This window comes from Protomyctophum bolini, assembly GCF_963924005.1.
Source record: "Protomyctophum bolini genome assembly, chromosome: 7".
NCBI classification, from domain to species: domain Eukaryota; kingdom Metazoa; phylum Chordata; class Actinopteri; order Myctophiformes; family Myctophidae; genus Protomyctophum; species Protomyctophum bolini.
The window spans coordinates 19,039,509-19,064,134 of NC_137868.1; the positions used below are offsets into that span (position 1 = coordinate 19,039,509).

General features: G+C 40.4%; 1 protein-coding gene across 1 annotated transcript; it reads right to left on the reverse strand.

Annotated features, from left to right (window-relative positions):
- Positions 1-8,788: 8,788 nt before the first annotated feature.
- LOC308318608 (galactose-3-O-sulfotransferase 3-like) lies at positions 8,789-22,761 on the reverse strand (the record flags this gene model as incomplete). Its single annotated transcript, XM_080768224.1, has 4 exons — positions 8,789-9,583; positions 10,155-10,815; positions 12,889-12,966; positions 22,700-22,761. The coding sequence occupies 4 exons, from the start codon at positions 22,759-22,761 to the stop codon at positions 8,789-8,791; spliced, it is 1,596 nt and encodes a 531-aa protein (XP_080624350.1).
- Positions 22,762-24,626: the final 1,865 nt, after the last annotated feature.

Consider the following 24,626-nt stretch of genomic DNA (forward strand, 5'->3'; position numbering starts at 1 on the left):
TAAGTGTCCCTTTCTCGGACTGCAACTGTAGCCTACTTACTGTATAAGACGGAAGACCCATTTATTGAAATCCCAAACATGGAGTATACTTGGACCATGCATTATGCCACATACAGTATAATGCCTGTCTACTCTGGACGGCCACCTGCCAGTATACAGTGGATAACTTCCCAGTCTTTCTGGGTGACTATATTATAGCTATTTTTACCCTGAAATCCCAATTTTGGGCCTGTTATTATAGGCTAAGAAGAAAGGACAATTGCTGATCTACAAGGTCACAACATGCCGTAATGTGTTGTGAGCTTACATTAATTTTATTACACTTATCGGATTGAGGGAACATAGGGCTGAGGGCACATAGGGTCTGTTTTGGAATGGGACAACATAGGGCTGAGGGAACATAGGGTCTGTTTTGGAATGGGACAACATAGGGCTGAGGGAACATAGGGTCTGTTTTGGAATGGGACAACATAGGGCTGAGGGAACATAGGGTCTGTTTTGGAATGGGACAACATAGGGCTGAGGGAACATAGGGTCTGTTTTGGAATGGGACAACATAGGGCTGAGGGAACATAGGGTCTGTTTTGGAATGGGACAACATAGGGCTGAGGGAACATAGGGCTGAGGGAACATAGGGACGACCCCCACCCACTGACTAGTAACGTGACCCGTGGGTGTCTATTTAAGTGGGTGGATCACTCACATCTTGAGTTTGACCAGATGAGGGGTCTTGGCTCAAAACGTCGTCAATAAAATATACATTTTGGAGCATATGAGTGTGCGGGTTCCCTCCTCTTTTCCTATGTCACTTTTTGAACCCAACACCTCCACGAAGTGATGTGCGTATTTTACATAGACTGTAAAAAAAATATGGACAAAGCGTTCGCCGGGTCTGATATGGACGTAAAATAAAAATCGCCATCTTTCTAGATCCGTTTTGGCCCAGCTGGCCATTGGCTGGCCCAGACAACAAGGCGGGACTTCCCCCCTTCTTCTTAGTTGGTTTTTATTTTGACTCGAACGGGGGGTGGCTCCCGTTCATAGACTGTAATGGTAGCCACGCCCCTCAGAACATACTTTATGGTCATTTTTTAAATAAATGGGACCATAATTTTCCAAAAAGAATATTATGACATGAGAAATGAGACTTTAAACTAGTGACTGGAAGCAGAAAGTATTCATGACCATGTTTATTAAGGTAATACAGTCTAGGTGAAGTTGGGCCCAAATACATGGACCTCTATGGGGATATGGGTTTTTTTGGGCCCAATGACAGCGCCACAACAGGCCATTATATGAACTTTCAGGATGTCCCGATTTCCTTAGTGGCTTCACAAAATATATGTCTGACTGCCCCCCTGGTATTTTACTATAGTTTCTGTGTTGGGATAATGACGTAAAACCGGCCATTCATTATCAATGGCATTTAATGTTTGTGTTAGGTTGTGTTTACACGCACACTAAAATCTGGACATATGACGGGCTAGCGGCCCTCAAAAATCACACGTGTGTGAAGTGAGGGGCGCTCTTATCATCATACATCATCATACTGTACATCATCATACATCACATTCCTTGCTCAGCCAATGAAATCATCACAAATGTCATTCCGGCCAATCACTTTTTGCGTCTTCTCTTTTCTGCCCTCACTTTAATCTTCAATACAGTATGTACTTTGCTCAGCCAATCAAATCATCACTATGGGGTAGGTGATTGATCAGCCAATCACAAGCCAATGTTTGTGTTCATACAAACCCGGAAAGCTGGGCATAGGAGGGGCTAGTGCCCCACAAAAATAGTGTTTTACAAAACTCTGCCTCATGTTGGCGCTATAACAGGCCGCTCTGGACAATTTGGGGGAGACGTTCGTTGTTGGCATGCAAGGGGGAAGAAAAGCACTAAACAAATTGTATACAATACAAATCACACCCATGTGAAGTGAGGGGCGCTCTTATCATCGTACATCATATCATCTCATTCCGTCCAATCAGAATTTGCGTCCTCAATACGCAATGTTTGTGTTTACACAAACAGTCAAAATTGTCCATTCATTGTCAATGACATTTAATGTTTGTCTTTGCACACTAAAAGACTGTGCCGGAGGCAGGGAGAAAAGAAGTGAATGGTGGAATATGATCTCTGTGTCACATATACACCATAATGGAACAGTAGACTGTTGCTTCAACTGGCACGCATGTGGTATAATATTCAGGGAGTTTGATTGTTTGTGGCCTCATATGCACTCATATGATTGTTATATCATATTGTGCGGTGCCTACGGGTGAACAGATCTTGGGAAGGGTGGGAGGGAATTGGAACAGGAGAACAAGAAAAACTAGATCCACCAGGTCAGGAAAAAATCACACTTGTGTGAAGTGAGGGGTGCCCACTATGGCTGCCACATGACTTCACAATTATCGTGATGTTTTTTTTTGGGGGGGGGGGCGTGCTTAAAGACAAGCATTAGACAAGATCCGTCTTGATCACATGACTATAAAGATCAGTGTACCGATCTGCGTGATATTTAAATAAAATCATTTTAAAACAAATTATTTAAACAATGTTTCACATATAAGTTGGCTTCCTGGTGGCGCTATCAAAGGCAGACCCTCACATATAACAATAGCAGACCTAGGTCTGCACATCCACACTACATGGCCCTGAGCATAGAGCACACCCTAACCACTTCCTTTCATCCCGAACACAGAGGACACCCTGATCATTGTCTGTAGACTATCCAATGGCATGTTTCTTATGCAAAGCTCAGTCCTTTGCTCCTCCCCTTCCATCCCTCCCTTCTCTCCTCATTTATCTTATGCAAAGCTCAGCCTTTCCCTCTCTTGGGCCAGGTATTAAGCCAATCACACGCAAATTTCGCAATTGTTTACAGGCCTAATGGTGTATTTTATTTTATGTTGTATATTATGTAATCTGCCTTGTAAGAATCGTGGGTGTATTACTTAGTTTAGTATTCACTTGATCTCTGTCGAGTGTCTACTTGCAAGCAGAGCGTGCAAGTACTGTAGACCGCTACAAACTTTCTCTATATATCTCTATAGCTCTTGGGGAAAACCTTCTTACCGTCAACTTCTTCTCCTGCAAGACTTTCTGAGTCTTGTATTTTTGTCTTTAACTTGCCTCTAAAGCCGACGATGGTCTTTAGTATTTGCATTTTTCTCGTCTATCCGGGCTAAATGTCTATTTTGTCCTGGTGCAATACAAGGTCCAAATTGATCTCTTTGCAACTATATCTCTATATATCTCTATGAAATACTTTTAACATCTGTTGAAGAGAAAGATGGTAATTCATTTTAAACTTTTCTCTTTCATTACGTCATCAACAAGAATCAATTAAGTAATGATGTAATTAATACGGGTGAGTGACGGGTTATAACTATAGCTCTCAATAGACCACCGAAGTCTGACGTCACTTTCAGTAGAGGGCGCCAGTACACAGGTTCATGTATTTTTTAGTTGCATTGAAATCCCCATTGAAAAATAAACCGATCATCTCTGCCTACATATGAAGGCAATGTCGCTGCTAGTATACGTCACGCCCAGCTGTCAACACATTGCGTTCCTGAGATTCCTCGTTGACGTAAGCTCAGCTGGTGGTGACTCGACTCGTACTAACTAACTAATATCATTAAAATAAAAATATAAATAAACGTAATTAAAACTCTTTCAGCGCCACCTGGTGGTCACCAGTTTAGGCTTTGAGTGCTAATTCTCCCATTATAAAAAAGAAAGAAATTGTAATTCTATTATGCATGTAATGACATGTGCATGTCATCACCTGTATACCAGATCAGAGGAATTTCCAAAATATGCTCTATGATGACGTAATAAAGATATGTCTATGTCTATGTATATGTAATTTCTGAGTTGGTTAGTGGTATAATGTGGTTACTCAGGTGGTTTGATGCGTATGTCCCTTGAATCCACCCGACACTGAAACATATCATCATTATGTCACCATCGTAGCATGACGGAAAACATACCTGCACGGTCTGCTTCGTGCCAGCATATGACGTCATATCATAGGCTGCTAAGGGACATACACATCGTAGCACCTGACTGATAACATTACTTGCACGCTTTGCTTGCGCAAGTAAAGATACAGGCCAGACATTTTTCCATGTGAATACAAAGTTTTATGCAGATTGGTGCAGTTATAGCCAACAACGAGACTCTGCCTCCATGAGGCTGATTTCTTCTTCAGCCTATAGTGGGAATGTACGTGCACAGTTTCACCACATTAACAGTTATAAGAACTATTCGACTACTAGGGTTTCTTTCAAATGTTTTTCATTTCACACGTTTTCTTGTATATTCCTATAAATATATTGTAAATGGTAAAAATGGTGCATTTATATCAATCAATGGTCAATGTTGCATTTATATCAATCTTTACATAGAAACCATGCAAGGCACCAACCAGCACATCAGGAGCAATTAGGGGTTCAGTGTCTTGCTCAAGGACACTTCGACACTAACTCTGGGGGAGCCCGGTTTCGAACTGGCAACCTTGCGATTGCCATCCGGCAACTCTACCCCTGAACCACCACCACAACATTACATTAAATGCAAAGGAAACATTTCAACTGCATGCTATGCAAATCAATTCTCCCAATAATTATTATTATCTTTTTGGTACATATGCCAACAATACTAACAATCAGATAAAAAGACATCAACTGTACAACACGTCTCATTTTTGAGAAGGAATACTGTAGGGACTAGTCGCTCTGGATTAAGAGCGTCTGCTAAATGCCTAAATTGTAAATTGTAGGGACTATAGACTATAGCTTCCTACTCACCACGTCTCTGGAGTGCTTATCTTTCCAACCCTGCGCTTTTTTAGATCTGTCATCTGATCTTTCGGGCTACGCCTCCTATTCAAGCTTCATAAAGGCATCCTCTTCGGTGGGAAGTGCCAAAACTGGGCATCATACATGCCCTGCCTTTTAACTGGTGTTACTAAATACGTTACGTGGTCTATACCTGTCCCACAGTGGCCTCATGTATAGAGTCCTGCCCCCTTGCATGACGACGCCAGGCCTTCTTTGTTTGGCCCAAAATATTGTGTTTATTGTCATGATTTGTCACGACAAGAGTTGGCTTTATCCGCGGCATAAACGTCTTTAAATAAATACTTTTTGAAAAGTCTATGAGCCTTAACGGGGAATTATTTTCCGGGTCTCTCGAGGGGGCAGGACTGCGACACTCTGTGTGTGTGTGTGTGTGTGTGTGTGTGTGTGTGTGTGTGTGTGTGTGTGTGTGTGTGTGTGTGGGGTTGAGTGCATGATCTATTTTGTTTCATTTTATATTGTACATATTTATATACTGCTGCGTTTTTATATTATGCGCTGCTTTCTTTTATATGGACCCCCAGAGATTATATATAATCGAAATACTGTTATTACTATATTGACATAAAGCATTTAGGTGACATCCAGAATCAGGATCCAGGATCCTTTAAACATCATAACACTATTTGAGAACCTGCCAGGTGAGTTTACCTGATGGTAACAGGATATCTGTATGTCATGTCAACAAGATCGTCCCACATGCCTCTAGTGTCTTTGTTGCATTATACTATATACCAGGGGTATTCAACTAGATTAGGCCGGGGACCACAACTGTAGAATGATTGTGTGTAGGGGGCGTTTTGTGGGTTCTCAAAATGCATTTTGTGCTCAAACATGAAAATGTATGTATATATAAATGTACATGTCTGTAAAGTAATGAGCAGGATAATATGTCTATATATGCTACCTTAGAATAGATGTAGACTTATGCATAAACATATAATTTCCTTGACATTAATGACTATCATGATAGAATATGGATAAGAATAAGGATTACTGTCATTATGGTATTCTCACACTTCATATCACACACACCACCATACCTGTAAGTTCTTCCAAGGGCCATAAGGGGGCGCTCGGCCCCAGTTGAATACCCGTACCCCATACGATACTATACCAGTAAGACGCCCTGATGGATGGCCGATGCATGCACGCGACCTCGCCCTATAATAATAATAATAATAATAATTCTGTACTGGCCATGAAGCGTGTCTTGAGTAGGGATGGAGCTCAATAACCGATAACCGAAAAAGTATTTGTTTTACCCGTTATCATTAAGCTTTGGGCTTATCAAGCCTGTTATCGAGCATAGCGACCCATGACGTCGTTTAAATGATCAAGACAGGAGGCGATCATCTATTGTATTATTTTCATTTGTGTACGTTTTGTTTTTGTTTCTGTGCTAAGTGTATTATTATTTTTCTTTCCTTTGAATGGGGAGTGTTTGTGTGTATATGTGTGTGTATGTGATGTGAATGTTTGTAAAGTATGTCTTTAAACCTGAAAATATATAAATAGAATTGTAAAAAAAAAAAAGAAAAAAAAAAGACAGGAGGCGATCAAGAAATACATATAATCATCCATGCTGGCACACCCATGTGAAGTGAGAGGCGCTCTTATTGTACATCATCTCATGAACAACTGAATTGATGTTTAGTTTATTATTAGTATTTTTTTCTTTTTTTCCATACAAAACACTCTTAGTTCATCAGTTATTTTCTTTTTCTTATTCTGGAAAAAAAAAGGGTATAGACTGAAGCCTAGGCTTATTACGTCTACCCTTTTGTCCATTAAATAAAAATAATAAAAATGAAAAAATATATATATCCCTACATTTCTGCTGAACAGTGCAACATTCAAGTTTTTTTTCTTTCTGAAAAACAAGCAAAACAATATGCTAATAATAGTCACAGTAGTAACAATTTCACACAAAACCAAAAGAAACAAATACCACTTGAATTGAGCCTTTACTCTGTATAGCTATTTAATACTTTTATTTGAATACCTTCTTAAGTTTATCCTTAGCTCCACAGTCTTTCAATTCATCATCACATCAATTCCACAGCTTCACACCTTATCGTTATACAATTACTTCTCACGTTGATCCTTTATTTTTTTTATTTTTTTCATACATTTTCCTCTGATTGTGAACAACCCTTAGATACAGTCTGGAAGTGTTTTCATTTTAGCTCTAAGCAGTATCTCTAATGTTTTAAACTCGACTAAATCCTTAAATTTCAACGTACGACATTTTATAAATAATTCATTGGTGGGGTGAATATAGTCAACCCCATTTATAATCCTTATGGCTTTTTTTTGCAGTAGGGTGATACAGTTTGTATTGGTTGTATAGGTGTTACCCCAGACTTCATGTCTGTGATTGGTTGGTTAAATTTATGTCATATTTGGCGGACATTTTACCTAATTTCTCCTTTCATTGTCAATGGCAAATATTTAGAAGTGTGGGGACAAAAGCTATATAGGAGGAGCTAGCGTCCCTCAAAAATTACGCTTTTAAAGTGATGGTACACATTAACCAGTTAACAGTTTCTTTAATATTATTTTATTGGTAAAAAGGTAAATTTCCTCAGTCTGTTAGAAAAGGCCCTAGTTAAATGTACTGGTTCTGTGCTATGCTCGATAGTGGGCTCGATAAGAACCCAGCTCAATAAGCCTGATCGATAAGGTGCTCGTTGTCAATATAAATTAACGTGAGTGTACAGGGTTTGATGAGGTCAGATCAACATATGGAATGTTAGAACAGGTCAGCTCTATATATGGAGATCTAACGGTGGCAGTGGGGACAGTGTCTTGAGTGTACAGGGTTTGATGAGGTCTGGCCATATATGGAGCGTTCTCTTGAGTGTACAGGGTTTGATGAGGGCCTGTTGAGAACTCTATGTTAGCGCCGGCTGCACTAATAACTTTGGGGCGGGCCCGTGTAGAGTTTAAATGGACAGGTAGACAAAAGGGAGATATCGAAGAGGAAGGATGGATGGGGAAGGATCAACATATGGAATGTCAGAACAGGTCAGCTCCATGTATGGAGATCTAAGGGTTTGAGGTCAGATGTATAGATTTGCTGGCCGGCTCTATATATGCAGATCTCCGCCCAAACAAAATATAGTCTTATAGCGTAGGTCTCCCCCCCCCAAACTAAAACTTGACTAAAACTGCATGACACACTGAGGACATCTAGTGGACAGCCAGGGGAACACACAAGGTATTGACAGTGAGAATTGACAGTGAGGTATTGACAAATAATCAAACCTGAAGGTATTTTACAATAGCATTGTTGTGCTTTTACTCAAATAAATAAATAAATAATCATGTTGAGAGACCTCTAACTGAGAACAGTTTGATATGCACGACTTTTTGGTAAGTAAAATACTTTCATAAATTATTTTGTAGTGTTGGGGTGAACGAGGTAGAAGCAGTTGTCTCAGGGACACAGACCATGGCATCGCCGTCTCTCTGGCCGTCCTCTCAGGGGCACAGACCATGGCATCGTCCTCTCTCTGGATGTCACCACACTTGTGTGTTGTTGTTCATTACATTCTTTAGTTGCTTGTTTGTCATGGCAATAACCAGTCGTGACAAATTGCAAGACACTTGAATCACAGAGATAAAACACCTTCTTGCCCTTATTTTTTTAACAATATGAATTATATGTTTCTACTTTCTAGCCATGTCAGTCAAATATGGAGAGACGGCAGGACAGTGGATCTGAGATTATACATTTACAAAATGTGAAAAATATTCACAAAAGCAAGAATATTTACAATTATGTGAAAACCAACATTTTTACTTAATTTGCCTACCTGCCCACACACACACACACACACACACACACACACACACACACACTTGATACGGTTCCATGGGTGGAGGTTTAAGTACAGGAGGTGTCTGAGATCTTAGGAGATCCTTTGTATTTCGTGGTCCCGGAGAAGAGTTGAATATTGCGTTTCTGGCATGATCAGCTTGATGCAAAGCTTCTGGTCCTGGCTAGACGACCCATCCGGCAGGTCGTATCCCATGATTTCGACATGCTTGCCGGGCGACCAGGGCCGCAGTTTCGCGTTCTTGATCTGCCATGCCGAGCGGAGCTGTGGCGTCCGGTCTCCAAAGCAGCTCTGCATCAGGCTCTCCTGGGCCTGTCGCATGAGGTGCAACTCCTCCGCCACGAAGGCCGGACCGAGGGCCGCCAGTTGCCGCCAAAGCGAGGCGTTGAAGTGGTCATAGAGCTTTGTGTCCAGGTAGTTCCAGGCACGCATCTTGGCGGAGAGGCCCGGTGTGATGCTATGCTTGGAGCTGTCTGCACGCATGTTGAGCTTGACATACAGAACATCTTCCAGGTCCCAGGACAGCAGGTGGCGGAGCAGAACCAGCGATTCGTCAAAGTACTCTGCGATCATCACCAGGGAGAAGGAGCGTTCCACCTCTGCCACAAAGTCACCGATGTATGCCGCATCTGTCTCCGGCCGGTCCTTGTTACCGCCCAAGTCGAAGGTCAGGGCGTTGCGGGCAGCCATGATCGGTTCGTTCGGCCGGTAGTACCTCTGGGGATCCTCCATGAAGACCTCCAAGGAGGGAACGTTCATGAAACTCTGACACTGCTGTTTGAAATAACTGAACATCGATTCAAACATGGAGGCTGGCTCTCGGAGAATCGTGATGTATGCAGTGTTTATCGGCATGACCCTTCGCACCTGCAAGATACAATTTTTATTATCATATGTACAGTAAAACCAGAGATGTTTTCACATGTGGAAAGTTGCAGTTAACGTCTGTGGAGAATGTGTGAAGACTCAAGAGTGCAAACTGACTCAGTGAATTTGTTTTTAAGTCCACAGACCCGTCCAGGATAGGGATTGCACACACAAAAACCCAGGAAAAGTGTTTCTAGTGTCCTAGGGCGGGAATTCGGCAGGTGTAGGCTGGGTTGCCAATGCCATAGTAATCAATTGGCTCAGGCAGAGCCTGGAAATTGGACAGGTGTGGGGACTCATTAGGTTCACTGCCAGTGCCTGACCAGGTTTCCTTATCCTAGATTAATTTTAAACTATATTTAAGTATATGTGACGGAATCACCTCCACAAACAGACCTAAGCTCTTCCTTCACCGACTATTAGTAAAATGGTTACATTACACTGTGAGTTAAAAATTGATACATCAACACTGAGACACTTTAAGTCTACAATGGACAGTGATGTTTGTATCTTTGACTGATACAAACTCAAAACAATAATGACAATGCTTCCAAATTTAAAAAGTATGCACCTGATCGTGGTTGAAGCGCATGTGATTGGTGAGGATGTTGGCTGGCAGGGTGGCTGGATGGACGAAGCGGGTGTTGAATGAGTTTGGGTAGCAGAACAGGTGGCCACACTCTTTTATGGGGAACGCCACAATCAGGTTGTGGCGCTCGGCAAAGCGGAACAGTATGTTTTGCATGGTGCTGCTTCCCGTCTTGTGGGTCTTCATGAAAACCACGTTGGTCTGTTTGGGCTTCAGGACTGGGGTTGGCTGGGAGTGGCTGATTGAGACTGGCTGAGGGTGTTTGGTTGAGACTGGCTGAGAGTGGTTGGTTGAGACTGGCTGAGAGTGGTCAGTTGAGACTGGCTGAGAGTGGTCAGTTGAGACTGGCTGGGAGTGTTTGGTTGAGACTGACTGAGAGTGGTCAGTTGAGACTGGCTGAGAGTGGTTGGTTGAGACTGGCTGAGAGTGGTCAGTTGAGACTGGCTGGGAGTGTTTGGTTGAGACTGACTGAGAGTGGTCAGTTGAGACTGGCTGAGAGTGTTTGGTTGAGACTGGCTGAGAGTGGTCAGTTGAGACTGGCTGAGAGTGGTTGGTTGAGACTGACTGAGAGTGGTTGGTTGCGAATGGTGGTATAGAATGGTGAGATGGTGCAAAGAGGCTCAGGTGGAAGGCATCCATATACCTGGAAGGGAGAGCATTTACATTGAATTAATTCACTTATAATATGTCTACCAGATGTATTATGTGTATTTGTTGTGAAAACAAATATCCCTTTGTGGACAAGAACGTTTTATTAGGGCCTGAGCACTGAGCAGTATAGTGCGAAGCCCAATTGCAATGATTATTATTCATATTATTTTAACCACAATGAATGGCATTTTTGAGGCGCTAAACATATTCGAAAAGTTGCTTTCTACCCACAAGTGGAGGACATTTTAATCGTCTCAAAGGGGGGGTGGCCTAATGGATCAATAGCGCCACATACAAAAGTTTGTGCTTGAAACCCCACCATACGGTTTCGTCTACGTATACAAATTGGTACACACCTGTATCATGTCCAGACTTACAAAAGTCTCTTGGCGCCATGACCTAAACCACAGTAAGTCAGCCATGTTGAATGTATTGTGTCATTTTGCACAATTTATGCCATTTTCACGGGGCACAGTTTAACAAACTCCTCGTATCAGGATGGTCAGTTCCAAATCAAACTCACTCAGTGTACAGAAAATACCTTAAAGGACAACTTTTTTTTTTTTTCAAACAAGGTTCATGTTTTAGGTTGTTATTAGAGAAAGTAAAAGATGAGTGTTATTTCATTTGCTGCTTTCTTTTGTTTTAGGGATTTTAGCTGTTTTTTGACAGCGGGGTGGGGCATTCGAGCATGGGGCTAAATACAGTATGTATTTTTTTACAAAATGTTATAGCGATTTCTTTTTTTCTTATTTTCTCTAGTTCAGTAGATCCTTTGATCTTTTGTGGTAAGATGAAAAGTTATCCAAATCGTGGGACCGTATACCTATGTTCCCTCAGCCCTATGTTCCCTCGGGTCCGCGTCAATATGCCGACGGTCCGATCGACAACCTACCTCAAACCCTCACCCTAACCTCCCCCGGGGCAGACACCTAAACCTAACCACCCACCCTCTCCCGACCCCCAGCGCACCTCGGACCAATGCTCCTTCTGAGGGAACATAGGGCTGAGGGAACATAGGTATGACCCCCAAATGGTGAGTTTTCATAAAATGACATGACCGTGGCCAAAGTGACATACTTCAACACCAAACAGCAAGTGAAAATAACCAGATATACAAGGTTTACAAAGTTTTGTATTTTTGTATTGAACTGATTGTCGTTCAGACTTGGGGTGGTGTTGATTTTTCAATTCAAAGGAGCTTTATTGGCATGAGAAAGCAAGTGTCAAAATGTAATAAAAACGTTGTATGTTATACTGTAGGTAGGGTATAAATCGTTTTTGAAACAAATAACCATTGTTGTACAGACACGTCACTTGATTCGATTGAAAGTCCTTGTCCATGATTGGAGTAAATTATCCTCGCAACTCTTCTGATTTGTCGATATGTCATAGTTTCTATCATTTGTCCTAACTTCTGAACAGTTTTCTTAGAGAGTCATGAGTTGCCTCACTGTACTCGGTTGAAAATCCTCCCAGTTCGGATTGGTCAATATTTGTCCCTAACGTGCACAGACGTGCGAGGACCCGGTCATTGCTGCTTGCAGGTTTTATAATTATAATAATAATAATTATTATTATTATTATTATTATACTTTGTATGGTGAATGGCGAATAATTTACAAGCGTGTCACAATGTGACGGCGACCTAGTCATTTGGGTATTTTTGGCAATTAGGGATGATATTACCAAATTAAGGATTTAGTTTAGTCATAGACTTGAATACAATTTTTGTCATATTGTAGTCATGTTTTAATTTGAGTCTACTTTTACTCGACTAAATATGTGATTTTAGTTGACTAAATCTACATTTTATTTTGGCGTCGTAATGATTGATTTGACACTTTACACAAGTTGCATTGTGAGCTTGTAGATCTGCTATTTTACACTTTGATCTATTTTTTTTGATGAAATTGAAAATACATTTAGTCTTAGTTTTAGTCATCATAGCTTAGTTTTTTATTTCATTTTCATTTAGTTTTTGTCTGTGAAAAAGTTGACAATGTTTTGTCATAGTTTTAGTATGACTGTGAATGACAAGTTGTTCGTTAGTGTGGTCACTCACCCTCTCAGCAGGACCGCGAACGTGCTGACAGCCACTAGAACCAGGAAAATCTTCCGTAACATCTCTGTCTCACTGAGCCTGTGGGTGGAAGACGAAAGATAGTTCACAGAGCTTATATGTCATAACTCAGTGGTGTTCAATCCCCGGCTGGGTCATACCAAAGACTCTCAAAACCCAGTGCCTCCCTGCGTGACACTCAGCATCAAGGGTTGGATTCGGGGTAAGTCCCTACGACATACTAGCGTCATGTCCAGGGGGTGTACTTGTACATCAAGCTGCCTCACAATACAGAAACAGGAGATAGGCTCCTGCCCTATGGGCCTCATGGCTCGACAAGGCTACTTAGCCTATATGTCACAGTGGGCGTAGAGCAATCGTCTCTCCAGGCTATGTAGCTGGGTCCCAATTCGTTAAAATATTTTCATTTTTATTTTTGGCATGGTGTTGGGTATGGGCAAAAGTTTTTCTAAAACCATCACAAATGAAAATAATTCAATGGATTCTATTAGTATTGGGTATGCTAAATAACATACTAAAATGTAGGAAATAATAACTTCTGGAAAGGCATCATTTTCAAGATGAGAAGAAAAACAAAACAAATAGTGTTGTCTTCTGCCTTTATTTTGTTCTTTCTAATGATTTGATCGGCCCAAAATATTGTGTTCATTGTCATGATTTGTCACAATCCGAGTTGGCTTTGTCCGCGGCGTAACCGTCTTTAAATAAATACTTTAAGAAAAGCCTATGGGCAAAATGCATTGGGATTCATTTCCTGGGCCACTCGTCGTTCTGAAAGGGGGTGGGACTGCGACGCTCTATAGGAGTCGAGACAATATTCTAGCCGTGATGGTTATGTTTTTAATGTACATGATATCATGGGGAGAAGTAGGCCTACAATAACCTCAGGAGGACGGTGGTAGTTCTGCCAAGGTGCATAGGGATCAGACCATAGTTATACTGTAGCTGCTTCAAGAACAAGTTGAACCATAACAAGATAGTACGTGTTACGGTCCGCTCCTCGGACCGTGGACTTTTGCCTGTCCTTATTTCGGTTTTGGTTTTGTTCTGTATTAGACATGTGTCCTGTTCTGTTTGGTTTTGGCTTTCTATTCTGTTGTTGCCTTGGTTTTGTGTATCTTCTTTTGTAGTATGGTTCCTAGTGTTAGTGTTTCCTGTCTGCCTAGTTACTGCCTACCTTGTCTAACGCGTGAATTCCGTTTGTGTCCGAGCATAGGCATGGTGACGCCCCGCCTGCCTGTGATTGGCTTACCGACACTGCCTGTCTTGACTGTCCTGCTGGATAGTCTGATGCGAGGTTACTCCGTCGTGGAAAATGATACAAGTAGTACGGTATGATACAAGAGAACGCTAACTTGTACGTTTTATTTTTGTAGAAGAGGCAAACTAATATTGTTTATGCCGTTTGCTTTGATGGAATAATTGATTGAACATGCACGCTATAATATGATTTGATTTGGGTGTGTTTGTGTTGATTGTGTAAACTTGAAACATTATTGTACTATAAAAAGATCTATTTTCCCTTCATCTTTATCCATTTTAGTGTAATAGTATTAGTTTACTATAATTAGATTAATACATGATAGCCTAATCAACACTAACACTTTATTTAGAACACAACCAAATCAAATCATAGTACAACATACATACGTGCCATTCAATCAAAGCAAACGGCATAAACAATATTAGTTTGCCTCTTCTACAAAAATAAAACATACAAGTTAGTTACAAGGCTGCATTCTGTCACGCGTGCCAAACTGTCATTCTCTTGTAGCCTATTTATTTAATTATTTCTCAATCTGACCACAGACTAACCTCGCGTCTCGGAGGACAGTGAAGACGGGCAGTGTCAGTAGACCAATGACAGGCAGGCGGGGCGTTACCATGCCTCAGCCATGCCTATGCTCAGACACAAACGGAATTCACGCTTGTCTAACCTATCTTGTTTCCACCTGTGTCCTGTTAGTCCCCCAGCCTGTCCTAGTGTTGATTGTATTTTGGTTTCACCTGTGCCCTATTATCCCGCATCTATTTAAGTCCTGTGTTTGCTTGTGTTCTTGTTGGTTCGTACTAGTTCCCTGTTGGGAGTCTGTCCTGTATTTGTATTCAGGGAGAGACCTGCTATTTACCTTCCTTCTTTGCCCATTCGCAGATCATTCTAAGTTTACTTGTTCTGCCTGATGTCTCCTGCTTTTGGGTCCTCATCCGTACTCACTCTTGACACTAGGGGTGTAACTATATAATTATTTTAACACTGATACGTATCACGATACATGGTTGACGATTCGATACATGGACGTCTCGATTACTGCAATTCCATCTACTCGGAAAATTACATCCCGTCTACAGTTAATACAGAACTCTGCTGCTCGTCTACTGACTGACTAACTAAGAAACGGGACCATATAACACCGATACTTGCAGATCTTCACTGGCTGCCGGTGAGCGCCAGATGTGATTTTAAAATTCTACTTATTACGTTCAAAGCCCTAAATGGGCTGGCCCCTATATCTACATCCGTGAGATGCTGTCCCTCCCTCCTCCGATAAAGGTGGTTGCACACTGGACGCGTTTTTCGGAAAACCGATGGAGAAACTCCGCTAAAAATCAGAAAAACGCGCTCGGTGTGTGGGGACCTTAAGGCCCTCCTGGATGTCCCTCGTACAAACCTAGTTACCCGGGGTGATCAGGCTTTTGCCGCTCGGGCACCTAGACTGTGGAACGCACTGCCAGTGCACATAAGGGTAGCGTTTGAAAATCCACACAGAGTGTTTCCTAACTAGTCTATACATTCTTGTTATTGGTTTTTGTTGTTTCTTGCTGTTTTTAATCTTGCTCTGTGCAGCACTTTGGAACTATGTTTAGAAAAGCGCTATACAAATTATGTTCATACATCATATCAATCCTTCCATCTGGCTAATTACCAGTGGCAATGTTTCTGTCCCTTTGGCATATGAGATCTACTGGTGGTAGTCAAATTAAGTCAATCACAACCAAGGCAACTCACTGAAATGTAAAATGATCAAAGTTGCATGTTGCATAATCTATATATGAATCTATGAAATGTATGTTCGCAAACATTTCAGGTCGAGGCCCAAAAAAGAGAATTGACGTGTGCCTGGGACCTTAACTATAGTGAAAATCTAAATGCACACGCCTCGCATTGCAAGCTTGTAGATTGGCTATTTTCACTACTTCTATAAAAAGCCAAAAATAGCTGTTCTGGCTGAACCGTGCAGTCGGTTTTTGTGAAACGCAGGAATCTGATAGAGCATATGCCAAACGGTGACCATGCGAAGCCCATGACAATTGGCCAAAGGGTGGCGCTATAGCACTCAATTGAAAATGCTAACTTTGAACGTGCATATCTCATGAACCGTTTGACTGTTGGTAATGACACTTTGATACGCATATGTGTCTTCTCATGCCGAACAACTTCCGTGTTCTGACTTTTGACCTCTGACCTTTAGATCACCCGCCATTTTGAATTATATGAAAAACATTTCAAATGTATCACCTCCCAGGATCTTTGATCAAAATGCACGGAAACTTCTACACGTGAACTTTGGACCAATACGGACAAGAAATCGTAGTACATTTCTTTTAAGTGAAAAAATGAAGTTTTTATGAGCCAATGAAAATTGCTAGTTTGTGAAAATTCTACTTTTGTCCCCAATACATACATGCAGCGTCATATGCTTTTGCAACTGTACAGTATGGTAGAGGGTCATGCCAAATAGCACTGAAAGCAGTCTTACTCCAATAGATCAATGGGGGTCGCTATGGCAATTTTTTGAAAATGAAACCTTTGAACAGGCATAACTCATGCCTCGTTTGTCCAAAAGTCATGGCACTTGTTTCCACTTGTTCCTTGACTCATGGGGAACACATGTGTCACTTTGATCAGTAAGCTCCGCCCTCAGATCTTCTGCCACTTTGAGCAGTTAAAAAAACGCTTATACCTGATAAGCCTGTTATTCAGCCTGTTATTCTTGTTTGTGCATATTGTTCTTATTGCGTATTGTCTTCTTTCTTGGTCACGCCTTATTATATATTTTTTTATTTGTGGAATTTGTTAGATTTGTTTGTGTGTTTAATATACTTTTATTTAATTATTTTAATTTAATTTAAAAAGATTGATTATTTTTTAATGTAGGAAAAGAAAACAATAAACGAATTGTAGCCTATAAAATAGACTGTCAGAGGAAGGAAGAGGAGAATGGAAAGGGGGAAAGAAAAATGGAATGTTTCTCATTTTTCTCTCTGTCTACATGTTCTGTAATGCAAACATGGTGCTCAATAAACACAATATAAAAAGTAATGTATGAAACATGCTTTACAAATGTGTATAGTTATAAAATGATACAAGTACTACTAGTGCTACAAGTGATTATTGTGAGTAAAAGTAGTGTATTTAAGTTTAAAGTACCGGTAATCAAATCAAAATAATTGAAAGTACTTTATTTATTTCACCCTAGCAACCCTTTATTAGACCATAACAACCATGGTTTTACCAAATGTTTTGGACTTTTAAAGTTATTCCACTGAAACGCTAATTCTACTTGTTCTTGTAAAAGTATTCTATTCAATACAATTTCTGTTAAACATAGTAATATTTGTACATCAATTCTCCCATGGATATGTGAGGGTAATCCCAAGACAAATGCAAAAAAAAAAAAAATCACACCTGTGTGAACCAAGTGGTGCAACTCCCCTCTCTAAAAGCTGAATAACTCCTAATCTACGGAGCTCTCCATGGTTTGGTCCATTAGCGCGATTTTCGGAGGTTTTCGGAGGGTGCGTGCGCACACCAGTGGTGCACGCGCACGCATGCGCACACCACTCGTGCTCATTGACCTACACAAACAGGTACCTACATTGCGAGCTGGTTGTAGAAGTGGTTGCACCACTTAAAAAAAGAGTACATAATACTAGCAAACAGACGACTATAAAAAATATTGTCAACTATACAAAGCGTGTCATGGTTGAGAAGGAACACTGTAGGGGCTTGTGTTATTAGGGAATACTATCCAATCTAATCACATTTATTTATATATCACATTTCATAAATACAAGGTTTCCAAAGTGCTGTACAAAATAAAATGCATAAAAACAATCAGGAAAAGTAATAAGATACATGGTGGTAAAAGTACATAGCAAATGTTTGGGTTTAGTACATACTGTGCATAGCATACTCACAGCGTTTATGGAGTGGCTCGGCTAATTCTTCTTTCCAACCCTGTGCACTTTTTACACCTGTCATCTGTAGTGGTACTCAAAGGTATGTCAAAAAGGCAAGGCTATAGGTTTCCACAGCTTAATAAAGGCCTCCTCCTCTGAGAAGTGCCAAAACTCAAATCAAAGTGCTCTCATTATCTATTGTTCCTTGCTATTATCATCGCAATGAACAAGTCGTAAGGGTTGTCCCACTTGAGCATGTTTATTTGTGTCTATTGTCACCTCATAGGCCTATACTTCAGTGACGGTCCCACAGTGGGAGTGGCCTCCACTTTTTCCCCCTCTTCACCAAATCACTTCACTCTTTACTCTAGAAACACCAATAAATATTGATAAAACTGCAAAAAGAAACATATTGAACATTGAACACATAATGATTAACGAGCACATTCAGCACATGTTCAGAGCCTGTCACACTTGTATACTCTGTATAGCCTATGGCTCATCTCTGGCATTTACAGGGTAATGAGTATGCAGAGGCTCAGAGTGGCTTACAATGACGCTATGAGGTTGTTGCTCCACATTCCCAGATGACATAGGACAAAATTAATAAATCTTAGCCACTCGCTCATCCACACAAGTCCATCTTATGGACGTCACACAACTTAATGGAGGTCTTTGTGCTTGATGTGTCCGAGAACAGCATCATAGATAGAGGCTCTAACCAGCCTTGTGAGAAGCAGTACACATCCAGGCTCAGAGAGCATTGGTGTAAATATTTGTTATTAAGTGTGCGTGCGTGCGGTGGGGGTGGTTGGGTACATTTTTTTAAGAAGGAAAAAAAGACAAAACTATATTATTATTTATTAAACGTCATAATGCCATTTAGTTGAGAACATATCAGAAGAGTTGACCCTGGTGGGACAGGATATCTGTTATGTCAACAGATGGAACAATACATTGGTGTCATTATGCAGTATGCATTCATGCTACAAAAAGAATCCTGCCATTCTGCCAGAGCAAGTTTCAAACTGTTGTCATGGGGCCGGAAGGTTCCTAATCCACACTCACCAAGCAACCCAGTTTCACTCTCACCATAGACGGGTGCATGTGTTTGGTCCGACTAGTCATTGGTCCGAAAAACGACAAGCCACCTCAAACCCTAACCTAACCATAACCGCAAGCACGGGAGCAGGCGCTAGTCCAAGGTGCGGACGCATGTCGAACCAATGCTCTGTCGGACCATAGTATGCCTCCCATCATAGACAACTCATCGGTTTCCCCCTCCCCTCAGGTTAAGAGTCTGGGTGTCATCCTCGACATGTACCGATCATTCCACACCCACATCAACACCAAACCGGTCCGCCTACTTCCACCTCGGAAACATCAACCGCCTCTGTTAGATAATTTATGTCTTATCTGTTTACAAACTAATGCCCAGTGGTCAATGTCCCATATCCTCCTGAACTTTGATCCAGGCCGTGTCATTCATATTGTCACCTTATTCTCCCATATCAACATTTTACTCTTAGCCTACTGCCTGTTTACACAGCGTTGTTCCTCTTATCATCATTAATGTCATGTCATCCATGTTTATGGCCATAATATGTTTTCATCTGTCCCATTTAATATCTTGTTCAGTCTCCATGCGGTGTCTTCTCAGTCATTGAGTTAGGATACTGTAGGCGCTGTTTTAATTCAACATGCAGCTGCTGTGTTATCAGTCTAGTTTGACCTTGGCCTAGTAACTTAGTGCAGGGTTCAGTTCCGTGGTTCGGTTCAGTTCGGATCCATTTTGGAACCATTTGAATACTCTAAATTATGTTGATGTATTATACTATAATATTCTGAACCCTGTAGCACACTCTCTATGTAAATTGACTTTATACCTACTAAAATAATGGTTAAACCTTAAACTTTTCCCAGAACTTTATTTCATCTGCCTCCAAATAATTTTTTAAGGTATATTTCTATTTTTTGGTACAGTGACTGTCCTTTAAAATTTAAAGGGCTACTCACTCATTTTTAAGGTAAATACAGCACGGTATTTGGTCTCCGGCTGGGTTATTGAAGGTATTTATTTGCAGTTTTTCCAAATTTTACAGTCCTTTCTAAATTATCATTATTAAAGATGGATCCTAATTTTATTTCCATCTGCCCCTCTCTAACTCCCCACAGTGCAGCAATCCTAGTTCACTCTCTCGTCACCTCCCGCTTGGACTACTGTAATTCCCTTCTTTTTGGTCTCCCCCACCAACTCCTCCATAAACTCCAACTATTCCAGAACGCTGCTGCCCGTATCATCATCAGAACCCTTGTCATCAGTCACATCACCCCTGTACTACACCAACTCCACTGGCTCCCCATCAAATACCGTATTGACTACAAGATCCTTCTCCATACATCCAAGGCCATATAACCTCGACCCCCCCCCCCCATGCATTTTCTATCCATAAAAAGGTTATGTAGTAACTAAATATATACTTATTTTTTATCTACAGCTGTTTTGCGTGTGGTTTGGTTTTGCAGGAAAAAAGCGTTTGAAAATTAAGAAAACTTTCCTGTGTTAACACCCCGAACGCCCGGGGTCATTTAATCCATTGAATCATAGCGCCCAGCGATTTGGTTCAAATGGTATCCCAACACTCCTTGACATGGTGTCAAAGATCTCAGTCCAATATCTACGTAAAGAAGGGCATGACCAAAACATATTGAATTTTTTTTAGTTTTATTTAGCACAGGATGAAATCCTCTACGCCAGACTCATAACAGACATAACTAGAACTGCACTCTGCCGAGTGCATACTTGCTTGTTGCACACTAGTAGGCCATAAATGGCCTACTAGTGCGCAAGCAGAGCGCGCAAGTACTTTCGACCGCTGGAAAGTATCACATCTCAGTATCTCTGTGAAGGAACGTTTGAAATGTATAATCATTACGTGTAACTATTTGCTACCTAACTACTTTTTTACAGAAAAATGAATCATTGATATGTGATGAAAAAAAAGGTATATAAACTGAATTAAAATATATTATACAGTATAATTATTTTATTACTTATTGTAAATTGTCAATTGTTTTAAATGTATTTCATTTTGTACTATAGTGATATTAATACTAAATCATGATCAGAGTAATATGTGTCTCTAACTTCAATTTCTGTAATAATACTTTCAAATTTGTTGAAATATACATGATCTAAAATACTTCCGAAATCTGTAGTTGGATTTGTATTTAATTGTTGTAGTTGTAATTTGATTAGCAGTATACTGTGGTTACTTGGTTCCAAAAAGTGAAGACAAGTTTTCTTCAACGGTAAATCTGTGCCTGGTTTGCTGGGACTAGTTACAACATTACGTCATCCTTGAGAGAGTACATGGTGTGTATATGACGTAATGTTGTAACTTGTAACTTGTAACTAGTCCCAGCAAACCAGGCACAGACTGTATGTAGTTGTTCTAGTTACAACTACATACAGAGTATGTAGTTGTAATTTGATTAGCAGTATACTGTGGTTACTTGGTTCCAAAAAGTGAAGACAAGTTTTCTTCAACGGTAAATCTGTGCCTGGTTTGCTGGGACTAGTTACAACATTACGTCATCCTTGAGAGAGTACATGGTGTGTATATGACGTAATGTTGTAACTTGTAACTTGTAACTTGTAACATTACGTCATATACACACCATGTACTCTCTCAAGGATGACGTAATGTTGTAACTAGTCCCAGCAAACCAGGCACAGATTTACCGTTGAAGAAAACTTGTCTTCACTTCGAAGAGACCAAGCGAAACGATTACTTGCGCGCTCTGCTTGCGCAAGTAACTAGAACTGCACTCTGTCGAGTGCATACTTGCTTGTTGTACACTAGTAGGCCATAAATGGCCAACTAGTGCGCAAGCAGAGCGTGCAAGTACTTTCGACCGTTATAAACTGTCACTTTTGATGCGTATGCACCGTCCCAGCAAATTGTGCCTGATACGGCAGTGGTGCCAGATTACATACATGTATACACGGGAGCATTACCTTTAATCCTCCCAACGCTAAAACATATCGTCATTACGTCACCATCGAAAACCAATTACACTCTGGCATTGGGTCCTTTAATCCACATAATTCTTACGTCATCATTGAGAGCTAGTTATACATATACACACCATGTAATCTGGTCCCAGCAAATCAGGCACAATTTGCTGGGACGGTGCATACGCATCAAAAGTGGCGGGTTGGCTGGGACGGTGCATACGAGTCCCGGGCGAAACTATTACTTGCGCGCTCTGCTTGCGCAAGTAAATACATAAAATAAATAAAATTCACAAGTACGGTACATACATATATTCCTATTTATTTTTTATTTGTTTTACACTTTAAAATAAACAAAGTTCATGCGGACCTGCACTCTTTGTATACATAATACAGTTTCAAAGTCCCGTATTACCTTACAAGCCAGCCCTATAGTTGTACAAAAAATATTTTGTTGACCAAAATTTGTCAAGTCTATTCTTAAAAATGTTGACTTTCCATGCTCTGACAGCTCTAAGTGTAAAGACATTCTTTCTCTTTTCTGAATGACAATTTAGTGCTAAGAGTTTAAGAGAATTCTCTCTCAACTCATACCTGCTGTCAGGCTCGGCTGTAAAGTCATATATCTGGTGAACAAGTTTATAGACCTCGATCATATCTCGTCTGTGCCACCTGTACACTAACGTTGGTTAAGTGTCTTAACCTTTCATTCATATGACATTTCTTTCAACCCTGGTATTAATTTAGTAGTCCTTCTCTGAACCTTCTCTATTCTCTCTATGTATTTGATTTTCTAAGGGCACCAGACTGAGCTTGCAAATTCAAGATGTGATCCCACCAAGGATTTATATAACGGCATAAATAGTTATTTGATGAATCACTAGATCTCCAACTGTATAATTAGCCAAGTTGTCACTTTTTTCCCCAATGTGCAACTGTTTACATTTATCTGGATTTAATTTCAGTAACCACCTGTCACACCAATTGCTGGTACTCTGGAGGTCTGCTTGGAGTTGTGCTGTGTCCGTGTCATTGGTTATAGTTCTAAATATTTTAGTGTCGTCCGCAAAAAGGTAGACATCGGATTGTATCTCACTTGGTAGATCATTTATATAAATAACAAAAAGCACAGGTCCTAATACAGATCCCTGTGGGACTCCAGAGGTCACTGACTTCCAATCTGAAGTGGCTCCATTAACCACCACCTTCTGTTTCCTGTTATTGAGAAAATCCTGTAACCATCCTATAACTCTGTTGTCTATACAGTAAGACCTTAATTTTGATATTAGTCTCTTATGGGGAACTTTATCAAAAGCTTTTTGGAAATCCATATAGTTCTTATTGTCTTGATTGACATATAGATCTCCTACTGATGTTTAAATATTTGTCCTTTTATTAATGTAGTCCCAAATAACCTTCGGTTTCAGTTTAGATTGTCTTGCTAACTCTTCTTCATATTGAATTCTTACATTTCTTGTTCTCGTTCTCACACAGTTTATAACTCATCTAACCGGTTAGATGTCCTTGTCATCTCAAAGATCATCAGAGATGATATGGCCCAAATAGGGGCAAATACATTGCCAATATACAGATCCCTGAGCGTGTCAACATATGAGGCTATCCGACGGATTAAGAGGCCCCACCATCAGTCAACTCTTGCTAACAGGAGCTAATCATCACCTCCGTTGTGCGAGTCTGCATAGCCTACAAGGCTCTAGACAGGTGTGTGAAGTCTTTAACTGAAACAACAAAAATCCTACCATTCTGCCAGAGCAAGTTCACCCGCCCTCTGTGTAACAAAGAATCACATTCCACACTGTTGATTTACACAACAAGGTTGCTCCTACTATTTGCCTTATTAAGTCTTTAATCCTTGAGGCCGGTTTTACAAATACCTTCTGAATCAGTATATAGTAGCCTATACTGTATACATGTTTGATGGTGGGATGACATGAAAAACAAATTTCCACACTGTTGACTTGAGGAACACTCAACAACATAATATTTATAAGTATAATACATTATATTATAATGATAATATAATGTACATTAATAGCATCTGTGATGAACAAAGTAACCCCAGTAATTCAAAGTATAAATACTGTTGATCAATTCAATAAATACTCTGTCAAATATTTACTTAAAGGTTTTAGTTGGGTCAATATTACAATCCCATTCATAATTTGAAAGGAGAGGGGTGATCTGAGCACTACAAAAAGGTTAAAAAGGAGGAGAGGGTGGATATACTGTAAAAACTAGACTAAAACTAAAACCTTTCAGATTATGACTGAAACTAAATGAAATGTAATTGAAAAGACAACTAAATACTAAATGCTGTCAAAATTAACACTGTGTGGCACTAAATAACGTCCAGAGTAATTTAGCTGTTATATCCGGTTACATAAGGTTAATAAAAGGTTATTGACACGTGCAGCCATGAACAGTCCACATCCACACTCTAAATTGGCTAATTTAATATCATCATGGCATAATTATGCTACTGTACTTGAAGTCTCTGCAA